This window comes from Rhea americana, unplaced genomic scaffold (genome assembly GCF_003343005.1).
Source record: "Rhea americana isolate MKP2758 unplaced genomic scaffold, rheAme1 scaffold_9, whole genome shotgun sequence".
Classification (NCBI taxonomy): domain Eukaryota; kingdom Metazoa; phylum Chordata; class Aves; order Rheiformes; family Rheidae; genus Rhea; species Rhea americana.
Genome location: NW_028187088.1, coordinates 4765441 through 4779890, shown reverse-complemented (window position 1 = coordinate 4779890; position 14450 = coordinate 4765441). Strand labels below are relative to the sequence as shown.

Here is a 14450-nt window from a genome sequence, read left to right as displayed (position 1 = left end):
TGACACAACCTGAACTTTTAAATCAGTGGAATATATTGATATAACTTTCTTTCCACACAAATGCCAGTCCATTACTCCTAGGAAGAAACATATCCATTTTTGCCAATCTTCTCAATAAATTCAGCTATGCAATATGTACAGATAACTGKATACTGTAAGTCACCACAACATGACTGTGGTAAAGACAGATATACATTCTTTAAAGTACTGTCTCTCAAAGCTTTTTGAAGGTACAGTTTATTTCTGTTTGATCTCTGAAGGCCTGAACAGTGGTTAGAATTTCAGGAGATTTTTCTAACACTTCAGAGCCTCCTTTGAATTTTGTTGTGATCGAAAAACAGTATTTTAAAAAGATTGCTGTAAGTGTTTGTCYAATGCTGCCTCTAAATGCTTCCACCAGAGATTGTCAATAACCTATTTCTTAATAGCAGCAATAGTTCTTTTTTTTTACGTTTCTCAAACCTTATCCTCTGGGCAACTTAAAGCWCCATAGCTGTGCTAGACAATTTAAGCTGTTATTCTTTAACCTGGATGAGAATGTAGAATTTGGTAAGTCAGAAGAAATTTAGTTTTTGTATTTTATTGATATAGGAGTGTTGCCCGCATGAAAACTTTCTGTGTTGCAAACAGAAGACAGCTAGATTCCTGATGGTCATGGTTAATTCAGAGTTGCATTCATTTGCAATACTGCAACACATGTTAAGTCCTATACACAGAAAAAGAGGGACTTTTCTTAACGGTGCAAAAATAAATATTTTTTTCGGCATGCTAATATACTAGTTCGTGTGTTTAAACAAGGCAATAAGGATATTTTTTACATGCAGTGTTCCTGTAAGACATAAATGAAGTTAGACTATATTGATACAAAAACTTTAGATACTTGTATTATCAAACTCTGAAAATGATATATCAGTGATARATATGTGAGGTTTACCCAATAAAATATTAAACATTATATCCCACTCTATACTATAGAACAGGTGACAGCTATAGTTTACTGATGGATATACTGATATTAGCAGAAAAAAGATATATTTGGCTTCAGGTTTAGTTCTGAGAACTGTCTTCCTGAAATGAGCTTTCTGAAAATCTGTCAATCATTCAGAAAAAAGTACCAAGTATGATATTGGATACTTTGCTTTTTTGAAGGAGCTGCTTGAATTCGGTAATGAGGTGCATTAAAATTGTTTGCTTTTGCTGTGTAGGTTTATGTTGTTCTCTAGTATATCTTTAGCGTGACCTTTTACAGAAGCAAACCCAACAAAGAAATAGGCTTTTAACTAGAAAATCTTCATCTGAATCTCAAAGGGAATTTAAGAAGGAGGTGGCAATGGACTGTAGGAGAAAAGAGAATTTCCTGGCCTCTTGCAGCACGTGTGAATTATTTAGTTCAGAGGTTTTGAAGCTGGCTTCTACATTTGGCTGCCTTCTTTCAGGTTTCTTGGCCTAGATTTTCTATGGTCCTGAGCATTCAAATATTTGCTAACTTAGRAAATACTAAGAACTCCATTGGCCCAAATATTCAAGAAGTCTGTAAATCAGAGCAACTGCTTGAAATCTAAATTTAAGACAGCTGTGCCAACTTTTCAATAGTGCCAAACACAACACAGCTGAGTGGGAGCTATGGGGGGGAAAGTGTTGATGTGCTCTTGATGACTGGTGTCCCTATCTGCTCACCTTAACTTTGAGATGAGTTTTTGAAAGCTGAGGACTAAAATACTTAGCTAAAGGTAGGTAGAGTGCAAGAAGCTATAAAATTATTCTTTCCTTGCTTTTTGAGATTTGTATATCAGATATCTTCTTCCACAGCAGTTGCTGGTTGGGTTATCCATGAGCAGAAAGTTGATCACACACTAAGTGTTTTAGTCCTSAGAATAAAATACTTGTGCAGTTGCCTTCAGAGGCAAAATTCTCGCTGAATTCTGTGTGAGTAGAATTTTTCCTCATATATTAATTCAGCTTTCATTTGAGTGCATTAGTGCTTCTCTATCCTGCCATCTTTGCTAATAATTATTCCCAGCTTTAAATGACCACAGGGGTTTTTACAGCAAACTTAAAGGTTGACTAAAGCTTGGAATTTTAACTGAATGATTTTCCATTACTTCACCCATGCTATTATATACAGGATACCACGTGTATAGAATAAAATGTAACCTACCTAGTGTCGGGTCATACTCCCAGATGAACCGTTTGGTCAGGAAACGTACAACGAGAGCTGGAGGAACAAAAAGATTACAGATGAGATGCACAAGCCATCAACTCATCCAGTTYTAAAGTTTTGCCAGCAAGCCTTTCTGTGTGAATGCTCAAGTTGCAGCTCTTCTGCAAGTAGAATTTAATGCTGCTATTGGGACTAGTAAGTGGGCCTGGAACAGTGAAAAGACCTTGACACTTTTAGAAAGGGGAATGTTTTTAAAAATAGAAAAAAAATAACCATTTACTCATGTAACAATGCAGAACAAATGATATCAGAAGGTTTTCAGTAACCCTATGTTTTTTTTTTTTTTTTTTCATGATAGTGCCTACCATTAAAAAGACAAAACAACCCTTCATTTGCAGTGCTATGAGCAGATGATGTTTTAAAAAAACACTAATTTTTTGGATACTTTAGATCTTGCATGGCTACTAGGAAAAGGGTTGGCAAGTTTTGAACCAGCATGCTTTGAAATGTCAAAACCAGAAGTGTTCAGAATCTTTTAATTCTTCCAAATCTTTYCCTTCAGATTTTAAATTTTGTGAGGTAAATATATAATTAGCTAAATAGTTTGTTTCTGTATTTCAGTACACTTTTCTTGTCTTCCCTATTTTGCCTACATGTCACTCTGAGGAATCAGGTATAACCTCTTAAACTTATGGTCAGCAAATACAGTTAATGAATTTGGAGGAGTATAAGTAAAGCTTTGAATTTTAGAGCACTGGATAAATAGTTCTCAGTTTCAGTTTATGGAGTAAAACCTTGCTACTTATATTCTTATATGCAATTTTGCCTGTCCTTCCACCCATCAAACTTGTACTCCAAAGTTTGTGTCAGGATATTGATTATGTTCTAGCCATCTACCTTTAAACCAAGAAGTGCCTTGAATTCCTAGCGGTATAAATGAATCATTCACCACTGCCAAATATTCAAAATCCTTTCTGCATTTCTAAGATGTGGACAGAAACATCACTGCAGTAGCTGCAAAAGTAGTGATTTCAGCTATAGGAAAAGCTTTCTAGGTTGTCAGCCTTTGGGACTGTTCTGTTCTTTTTTCAGTTGCAGGTGGCCAGTTGAAGGTGACATCTAAACCCAGTTCTGATTCTTCTTGAAATGAAAGCAATAGCAACACCTCACATCCCTTATGTCTGTGCCCAAGAGTAGGACAGGGCTCAAAACTTAACAGAACAAACCTAATTGTTTCCTAATTGTTTTTAACAAATTTAAAACGGATTTACAGAAGAATACAAGTTATTGGGAAGACTTTACTATGTCTTGTGCTTGGAGGGGGTAATTAGAAGCTTATACCATGGAACTGAGATCAGCACACAAGAGACAGTTTCARATCAGGGTTATTTCACAGGTGAATGTGTCAGTTTTCATCCAAAGTAACTTTTCAAGTCATAGTCATAGTGTGGATATAATTAAACTAGTAGAACGTATCTCTGTAGCTTATTTCCAAACTGTAATGATATCTGTACTAGGGATTTTCATCCACATTTTACCTCAGCTGGAATAGTTTAAGCATCCCRACATTTCAAAAGTTGCTCATAAGTGTTCTCTAATTGCTAGTAATTAGTTCTCTAACTGCTAGTAAAATACGCAGCATATTTTTTCTTGTTTTGACTAGGGGAGTTATGCAGGGTAAGAGTTCTTCTGACATGCTTTCAGAAGGCTCCTTAGCACATTCCTTTTAGAGAAAAAGGTTTGAAATATGCTTCCAGGAGTACTGTAGCCCATTATGGTGATAAGCTTGCTTGCTTGAGGGTGCAGAACAAACAGCACAAGATCTATTCCAACTCATCCATTCTGGATACACTRTGGTTTTCACAGATGCTCAGGATGGCCAAGTATTCCCAGAAAAGGTTAGCTGGTGCAGAGAAGTTTCAGGGAAGCAGAGTAGGCTCTCAGGTGGACTCTAAAGATGGAGAATTACAATTCAGTTTTGTTTCAGAATAGAGAATTCATGTGGGTGTAACCACGGTCTTTCTCGTTTCTCAGCTATCGCTATTTAACTGTCTTTTAAGAGCATTGCCTACGCATACATAGCAATGCTGTTAAAGAGCAGAAGAAAATCCCACGGGATGGTCCTTATTGCAGTGCACTTGCACCCTGCTGTATTATGATTTGGGAGGGCTCCTGGGAAGCTAACTCACAGGCAAAAGCATTTCCCTTGCTGTGCAGCCATTGAGGCATGCGGCCATGGTCTGGTCATCCTCCTGATTATTCAGGGTAATAATCAGCACTACCCCTGAGCAGGGTAGTGCTTCCTGAGCCAAATACTTGTTGGTGAGAAAAAGAGGGAGAAGACCTGATTCCAATGGTAGCCCAGAGGAGGTGACAGAAAGCAAAAAGGAAAGGTAGAAGTGGACTGTGCCTGCTGAGATGAACCTGGGAGAACAGAGGTACGGTCACACATGCTGGGAGGAAAGAGGCAGGCTTGTGTGAGCAAAGCAGAGATGAAGAATAGGAGATCACAGCTGTGAGCTCTGGYGAGGAGAGAGAAAGTAGGTTGTATGTGTCTCAAACAGGGAAGGCCTCTATGCAGAAGTAATAAATGATCATATACCCGGGAGGAAGCTGAACGAAAGGAAGGAAGGTGGGGAAGAAGCTAGCCATATGCAGGGCCAGATGGCAATTAGTATTACCTGCTGGCCGGTGGAAGCCCTGGGAGTCGCCTGCTAGGAACAGCTGATAACAAAGTACTTGTGAGTGTGTGTATACATATATATATATAAAAGACATATATATTTTTATATATATATTGTATAAAACTTTTGTATTAAAACATRTATGTGACYTTGTGATCTGATTTAACTGAAACAAGTCAATGACAGGAAAGCTGGGAAGAGTATCCAAGCGCTCAGGCTGCCAGTGGGCAGACCAGCTTGCTAGCTCACACTGCCTGCCCTAAAAATGATCTCCCTAGAACAAGGGTATTACTGTGGAGCCATTTTGTTTATGTTGAGTTCACTTACTGCCAGATTACATCACTCTTGTTTTAGTAAAGTAACTTCTGCCAGCAGAAGAATCAGAAATGAGAACATTAGGAATTCACTGTACTTAGAACTATAGTACTCAGACTTCTGYCCTTGGCCTAAATGCCATTTCAAGCAAGGTAGGAAAACTTACTAATGCACTTAATGCAGCTCATAAAGAATAGAGAGGGGAGCAACTTCCTTCTCACCTTAGTGTAGGTGTGAACACCCTGTTTTGTGACCTTTCAGCTTWGTTTAGACCTCCTTAACTCTAATATTGGTAATCAGCCAAAAATAACCCAACACATTAAGAAAAAAAAAATCAAATTGCAGTGGTTTGATTCAAATTAATATTGAGGTTGTCTGAAATAGGTTATTTCTGATTCAATTAGATTACTAATTCCAGAGTAAATATTAAAACGGTCATTTCCAGTCCTCATCTATGAAGAGAGGAAATGCACTTTGAAGCAGGCAAGATTGAGCTTCATGCAGTACCTCACAGAACTGAATTTCATGGTCCTGCACTGAGACTATTCCAGGTCCTTCCCTGAACGTTTATGACTTGAGAAACACACGAGTTTGCAGACTTAGAAGGAAAGAATCTCCAGCAGACTGTAATTTGGATTCCCGCTGTGCTTTTCGGAGACAGGACCATTACCTAAGGGAATTGATGTAATGTCCCAGCAAAGGAAGAATAGACTCATGTCTCTTTCTGCCTTTACTTATACACTCATTTCCAAGTCAGCTGTTTTGCACAGGGTTTAAATTATGGTAGAGCTTGGCCTGGGACTTTCTTTCACTCATGTTAACCTTCTGCTGTAGAAGTTATTCTTGGAGAAGAAACATGACTATCTGTCAAATACATTCATAATGTAGCTCCACTGAAGACAATGAAGTTATACCATATAAACTGAGATTGTAAACCACATAATAAATCAATTTCTTTGGGACTTATGTGGCTGAGTCCCTTACTCAGCCTTAAAAATCTCRGCCCATATCTTTTGGAACATTATTATTATTTTTTTTAAACCATTGAATCTTGCTTTAGGTCTTTGTTTGGATTTAGTAACATATAAATGCTCTGGCTAGATTTACAATCTGCCTGAATACATGTCTTCATGTATTTATTATTGTTCCAGCTAATACAAACTGAGATTTTGGTGGGAGGAAGAATGGAAGCAAGGTTTCATTTGAAAAATACCCCCCTTCCCGCAAAGCTACAGAGTTCAAAGTTATTCTAAGAAAATTAACAGTTCTCCACAGTCAAATAATTGAATGATGACTCTTTTATGCCATGAGAATTTTCAACTGTAAAAATGGTCTGAAAGTAGTCACATTATTTAACACATCAACAAGTCAGTTYCTAGTGCCATGAGGATGGGTCATCAGTAAACTATATTTGGCAAGAGGAATCAAAGTGGCTAAAAGTGGTTACTATAATAGTCAGAAGGCACTTTCATGAATGAAGCAATTTTTTTTGTGTGTGTATTTTTTTAGAGAGTTTGTCTCCTATTTGTCCTCTCAGAGGCCCTTTGTGTACTGGATTTTTAATTGTTTTGGAGCACATGGCAAGCACAAGTCTGCAGGATGGCAGAGCTCTCTAGTACTTTGGCATGTAGTGTGGTACCTCTTTCAAGAGCTCTGTATCTAGTTCTGAAAGGGAACGGCTTGTTTTAAAATCACTACCAAGAGACATTTGATTTGCTTCTAAAATTACAGGTCTTTCAGGGAAAAATATCAGTATGAACTTATAATGCAGAGTCATTTTCTGCTCTTGGCTCTGTTATGGATGTAAACGTGCAGTCTTTGCTTCTGTCTCTGTATTCATGATCTGTGTTTGACTGTTTTGACAGTCTCTCTGTTAATTCAGTGACGTGGGGTATGAGTGGTGCCTGAGACATCAAYGGGAGGTTTTTCTCTGTGCTCCATGCTCTCGTGGCTGTTCACTGTGGTCAAGACCCAACATGCTTGCAGTAGGCTAGAAGGAAAATTTAATGAAGCGAGATGAGATTGGGGTTGGGGCTTAGGGCAACAAGAGAGAGAGACCTGTGTTCAGTATAAAAAATGGTCTGGTTTAGTCTGTCTTGTTGTTTCATACTCAGCATATTTTATTCGTATTTTAATCACTGTCTTAAACAGTGAACTCTTCAGAGAAATTACTGTGTATGCTTGTATATTTTATTTTTCCTGTAACAGCATAATGAGGTCCCCCGCTGGCTGAAGATGATCACAGAAATATGAAAAGTATATATTGTTTGTAACAGTAAATACAAGTTAGGGTTGAACTGCTGTGTTATGAAATGTGTTGCTCTTGCCTTTCAGGAAGTTATGTTAATTAGTGTAACTTCAGGCTTTTTTCTTCCACTGTAATTATATGGGCTTTGGTTCTGCGGATCCCAATGCTGAGCATCAAAATGGGTTGAAATATCGCTTTGTTCTGGCTGGGTACAAAGGGATTCGAATTCCTGTCTCAAATCTCTCTTAATCCTCGTAACAGGAMCATGAACCAAACAACAGAATGAACCAAATCAACATCCCACTTGCACTGCTTAGCACTGCTGTACCGTAGTGCTTCTTACACTGTGGTGTTTAAGTAAATTGAATTTATCTTTACAGTAAAGAAGATTTCACGTGCTGAAYGCATATGCAAAAGAACTCCAAAGACCTTTTCAGGTGCTAATGCAGTAGGTTGTTCTTCTCAAAGTCAGTAACTGAATTTCTTTTAAAAAGCTGTTTGGGAGGATTGTGCTATTATGGAAGAGAGAGAGACCACAATAATATTCATCTGTGTTTCTTAGCAATCTTCATGAGGATATTCATCCTTTGGCACTAATCAAATACCAGACACAGTAATTAAACTGTCTTGGGRTTTTTGTTTTCTGTTTGTGTTTGTTTTGTAATCCCCTGTCTCTTCAATTCTGTTTGCTTTCCACTCTACGGTTCTAGGTGGTGTTTGTGTTCTTGTTAATGGCTATTTCAGCTCATCTTAGAGGAGACTGTACTTCAGTGCTGTGTGACGTACCTGGTTTTAGGAACTTTCGGGTTAAAAGGATCTGGAGAAAAATAACTCGTTAAAAGGAGCTCATCCTAAACTCTAGCAGTCCACAGTATGGTTTATTTAGTCATTTCCTGTCTACCGCCTTAATAGCAGACCCTTGAAGGAAGGGCTACATCAGATTAGGTTGCAAACCCTTTGTAATTGAAAGGAACGCCGTGAACAAAAAAAAGGTTGTGCTTTTGTGAGAGCACACACATTCGCTTACTTCTGCTTCTACTGAAGTTTATAACGAAAATATCATTGACATCAGTCACGAAACTAATGCAGTCCATTTCGTGAGTTGTACAAGGGCAGCGGCTATAGGTAAGTCCACACTTATTTCCAGGGTGACTGTTCACACGGGTACACGCTCCCTGCATGGTTCTGCTCTCTTGGTTGTCGCAGAGACCGCATACGGGTTCCCTGGGCTTACAGACGCTACCTGTCCCRGGCGCGTGGGCTCCTGTGGCTGCTCTGACTTCTGTGCAATTTCTAGCTGTGCCCGACCCCACTTTTGCAGCTTTCACACCAAACAATTCAGATCTTTAGGCATTGTTAGGATCTTCCTTCAAAGACGGAGAGAGAGGGAGAAACAGAGACTGTTTCCAGCACCTGGGTTAGAGGTGAAAGTTGCCTCTTTTTCAAGAGTAGGGGGAAAGCAATCTTAGGCGTTAACAGAACAAAGCCCACCTTACTCAGCACTGGATATGGAAAATACGAGTCCTCTATCAGAATCTTTAATTATAAATGTATCCTAATATTAATAGCAGGAAGTGTTTCTTGTTCTGCTTCTGGCATGATGATTTAATGACAAAAAGAACTTCTTCATATCCTCTTTATCTGCAATAGTGTGACTATAGAATTTTGCCGAATTCACAGTATAACAGTCTTTCACTCCATCCCCACTGAATGGGAGGATTTTTATAGTAACGTTTTCCTCAGTACCTTCTCCACTGGAGGCTTTTTTTTTTCTTTTTTAAACAACAGTTACAGAATGTGGAATATAAGCAGAAGGCTTAACTTATATTATAATATCCCATTCCATAATATAATATACTGTTGCAATATAAGGCTGTTTATTTTACAGGGCTTCTCTCATGTAAAAGATAAATGATCAGACCAGTCTTGTAATCTAGTATAGTGATTTTGATTTTTTCAAAAATGTAATGTGTAATATCCATATTTCTGCCACTTCTACTCTCTTTACTTTATTGTATAACTTGTTATGTCACCCCTTCATGAAGACTAAACTTTCTGGTGTGGTATTACTAACACATATGGTTTTCCAAAACACAGTTAATGATAACACCTCCAGATGTTTGTGTGTGTGAGACAAGTATATTTGTGGCTGTTCTGTAAAGCAAGTCTGACATATGAAATCACACAAATAATTGTTAATTTCCTAGATGACTGACACACACAGGTTCTGAAGTTGCATGTTGTTTTGAAAGGCACTGGGCAAAATAGATTAGGATTTCTTTTTCCTTGGTGGAAAATTTTGACCTCAAAAAAGAACAGAACCCTCTATCCCCAGGTGAAAAATAAAACAAGTTTGACTTTGATTTTCTTTGACAAAAACTCTAAAAATCTGAGGGAAAGGTAGATAACCTGCTTCTTTTAAAATTTAGTATTTAATTAAGAAAATTGCAAGTTTTTTKGGGGAAGGAGGAGTACTTTTTCCTTAAATTAGCCCTAGTACTAACTTTAGGAAATAATTCCACTTTATTCCTTTGGTCCAATTAGGCTGTCATGCTTAGAAAGGAAAAGACAGAAAGAAAGGAAATAAAAGAGGGAATTCTGTAATACTTTAGGTAGCAGAATAGACTTATGGTTATTGTGAAAGCATTCTTCTGCAAATATATTTCTTCCAGAAAATCCGCTTTGAACAGAAAGGAAGTTTTGGGAGGGAAGCTAATTCTTTGGATTTCTCTTTCAAAAGATATGACTGAATATATTCCCTCCCCCCAAACAAGTCAACTCACTAACTCCATTTTTTTTTTCTCTTTCATTTGCTGCAGTGTACTCTATATTGCCCTGGAGAAAAGTGAGGGCCTAGACTGTGTTTTTAAACTGATGCTATCATTATAGGGAGATGGAAAAGATGCATTTTATTGGCAGTGGCATCCAAMAGCTATGCAACTGCAATTAATCTGTATGCAAGAGAAGCGTTCAAAGCTGATTTCATTGTACCAGTGTTGAGCCTGGCTGAAGGCATAAGCAAGGCAAAGTAGGTTATTACTCAGGTAGCACTCTTGAAAGGAGCAGAAGACTGGCCATTGCTCTGTGCCTTGAGCTGCTTGCGGGACAGCATGTAGCTGCCTCCTGCTTGCTACATCCAGGGGAAGGAGCTGCTCACGCAGGAAGTGCATGCTATAGCAGAAGTCACCACCCCAACCTGCCCCCTGGGCATGTAGAAAGCCTCTTTTATTTATTTATTTATTTACTTATTCTCCTTTTTGAGATGCCCATTCAGCTTTTGCTCTGATCCTTGCTCTTTCTCCCTTCCCAGTAAGGCGTAAGAGGAGTAACAGGAGGAAAGGGAAGTTGCCTCTTTATTTGGAGGTCTCTRAGTCCTGAGAGGGCAGCAGATCCCTTTCACAAAGATTTGGAGTGGGAGCAAAGTCTCTTGCCTGAAGGAGGAGAAATTTTGCCAACAAAGTGAAAAGCCTTCTCTGCTTGAATTCTTGGGCTGCCTAGGGACCAGTCTACAAGGCCCACCTGTTCTCTGATAGWGTCCCAGCTGCCAGGGCTATTCTGGCCATAAACCCTCCTTTTCTCATACCTGTGAGGGTGGTTGCTGATAAGGAGCTCAGTTAACCAGTTTCTCTTATACTGGGKTTAGTGTTTGATATTTTCTGGAGCTGGTGTGCCACCATCCTAACCAGTCATTGCCAGATGCAAAAGGATTTTGTTCCACAAGGTATGTCTTGGTCTGCTAAATCTGTTCTGGAATAGAGCAACATACTCATTTGGTGCTGGGCTGAGGAATTAGTGTAACCCTAAATGCTTAAAATTACGGTTTTATCAGGTCCTGAKGAGTCATCCTGGAAGGGAAGGCAGTTAGCGAGCAAGGCCACTGGCATTAATGMTGGATTACTGCATGTATTTGTTGCCTTCACAATAACAGTAAGTACTTTTGTGAAAATGCCTTGCTGCACTGCTGTCTCATTAAATTGGCATTTATCAGCACCAAATAGTAACTAGAAATGGCATAAAGTGTATACTTTCTCTCGTTTGTCTCAGAAACCCTGTGATGTAAAGGAGTGTACAGCTCCCTATTTCATTTTGGTTTAGTGGCTATGGCTCTGTGGTCAGAGTCTGAGTAGACAGTCACATTTCTCCTGAGCCTGACTGTAATGATCTTCTCATCTTATATTCCCTCTGCTCATACTTTATCAGCTGTGACTCCAACTTGCATCAAAAGGAAAAACAAGCTGTTCTCTGCCTCTTTCTGTGCTTCAGATTTTCTTCATTTTCACTTACATGCACACCTTTGCTTTCTGGATTTGGTTCCATGGAAGTGTCAGATGACCTGGCAAATTTTCCATGTTGCAGTTATAATCCAGCTGGAGTAGGATACATGGAAAAATCTTGAAAGATCATCTGTCTTGTGCAATTTTCAACATYCTTTGACAAAGGAGCTTGAGTGAAGACTGGAACCCTAGAAGTTCATGTCAGTCCTGTTGACTGATTTGTTGCTCATCTATCAATACACACAGTCCTGTAAAACGCTTATGTCAAGGGGGAATGGAGAATTAGRGTAACAAGATACACTGAAAACTGACTCATGGATTTTTCCATGATCTCCCTTTTTTATAAGCCTGACAATATAAGCATTGACAAACGTTACAACAGCTTTTTTAATACAACTCACAGAATATTTATGGGGACCCACTGTTTTCAGTTTGTTTAATTAGTTAATTTTGCATTGCAACTCTTTGACTAACTGAAGTTAGAAGCAGCTAATAATTAATTGTTTTCTTACTGATGGGCTCATTGCTAAGTACCTGAACCAGACACCCGGAGAAGTCCCAAAARAATGAATGTAGAGTGGCATGTGAGAACAAATATATCAAGGGAGTGACATAAACCACAATGATTTTCAAGCTTCTGTCACGATGTACTATCAACATAATGTATAATCTTCAGACTGCCTCTAGGATCTCATKGAAAGTTGTGGCAAATATCCTGCAGGCTGTTCTCATGTTTTGTCTCCCCCTCTGCTGCCTCCTTGTCTCCTATATTTTTATTTTTATCTGCTCTGTTACTTGTTTACCACCTGGATTCTTGGACTTTTGTTTGTAACAGCAWTTTTTGACAATAAACAGCTTTGTCATGGGACATGGAGGATTAAGAGACAGCAGCAGGAGCAGAGAAGCTCTTTAAAAGACAAAGGCATCATTTCCACAGTAGGGTTCTTGGCACTAAAAACAAGAAAAGTGAATGACAGAAAAGGTGTGATCAACAATTAAAGTAAATCAGATTTTAAATGCTATGGGCCATATGCCTCTTTGTCACAGGACAAAGATRTTACAAAGTGGATAAAAGATTAGCTCAAAGAGAAAACTTGATGTGAATAAAGTTTTTCTAAAATACTGCAAGAGATGCTCATCTCTATAGGCAGAAGTGCAGAGGGGCAAAAAAGTGAATGAGAGATGGGGACTGGTAGGCACCATTTACAGCACCAGCTCTAGAGTTGCCTCTTTTCTTTTATGGARCAGGTCTGAAGAGCTTCTGTGGATGGAGAGCAACTTTTCATAAATGATGGGCAACCAAAACCTGTTTAAATATAAGTGGAACTGATATCACATCACTGCTTATCCCACAYGGCCACTGTCCATAGAAAGCGGTATGTACCCCACAATGTGGAAGTTGYGATTTCCTATCAGAGCTGCAGCATGTTAGGATAGGTGAAGATATGCACTGCCAAATGGTCCAGTCAGCATGCTACAGAATGGTATACTTGGCTGCCTATACTACTAACAGCATTAAACTCATTTAAACTAATTTCTTGTTAGGATAAACAACTATAATTTCCCATTTCTGTCTGCAACTATAATTTCATCAGCACTCATTTGGTGCCTATAATAATGCGGAAGCTATTATTAGCTTCTGCTTGGAATCTAGACATACAATCCTGGGAACGGTTCACAGAGTAAACTTGGTGTGTGKGGGGGGAGGAAGCGTGATCTAAATTTAAATGGTAAAGTCCTAAGACACTAAAAGTCTGCTTTTATAGTCAATGATTAAGGGCATTCAGCTAATATGCATCATATGCTTTCAAACAAAATAAAAACCACAGTGGTAGCTAACAGATGTTGTAAAAGTTCTGACTTATCTCAAGCCTGAGACTCAGAGGATTAATATAACTTTGTGATGCTCATCACAGCTGCTAGAAGACCTGGTACTACTGGTCTGGACTCTGGTCCCAGAGTGCAGGCAGTAGGTGTAGGGTGTGTTCTTCAGTTCTCAGCTAGCTAAAGTTAAGCTAGTTAAGCTAAACTAAGTTAAGAGTATATATTAAGAGGAGACTCTGCTGCTTTTACTCCTACTGAATAAGGTGTTACTCCCAAAACACCTGAGGTGCTATTTGTATGGGATTCTTTTGACCATTTTAAATTCATAGAAATCATAGATGGCAAAGATAGCAAGTCCTATATTCAGGACTCTTCCAGTCCTTATCACATTCAGTGGTTTATCCAGTTTAAAGTGACCTTAGCAGTGGGATTTTCTTCATTCCTTTTGCATGAGGCTGCAAACACCAAGTTCCTGCTTGTTCTAAGGGGATGTTAGAGATCTCATGGCAGTTTTGCAAGAGCAGAATGTCATATTTCCCTGCTAGACTCTTATCCTACATCCTGGGGGTCCATAGGTACATGCCACTGCAATGGATCGCAGTATCGAGTGCTGGGAGGTCCTTCAGGATTAAAAAAGTTTGCAATCATGGTGATACTAACTTCTATTATTTTCTCAGACTAGTCTTATAAACCTTTCATTGCCGAGTTTTTTTTCTTTTAGTGCTTTCGAACACTTCCTCAGTTTCACCCCGACGATCGTCTGTATTCTCTCTGCTCACTCTAAAATGATTAGGGTCTCTCTGCCAGCAGTTGAATAATACAATATACATTTTTTTTTCCTCCCATGTTGCTACCCTTTAGAGTGCAGTATACAGAAAGCAGCATCCGCATTTGCTTAGCTGTTGGCTCCAGCATGATACGAACTGTGAGGAAACACAGCCCTT

General features: G+C 38.9%; 1 protein-coding gene across 1 annotated transcript in view; it reads right to left on the bottom strand.

Moving 5' to 3' along the window:
- RERG (RAS like estrogen regulated growth inhibitor) overlaps positions 1-14450 on the bottom strand; it is a 106916-nt gene that overhangs the window by 16537 nt on the left and 75929 nt on the right. The window contains exon 3 of the mRNA XM_085324034.1: positions 2159-2215. Within this exon, the coding sequence (XP_085180160.1) occupies positions 2159-2215 (57 nt within the window). The remainder of the gene's footprint in view (positions 1-2158; positions 2216-14450) is intronic.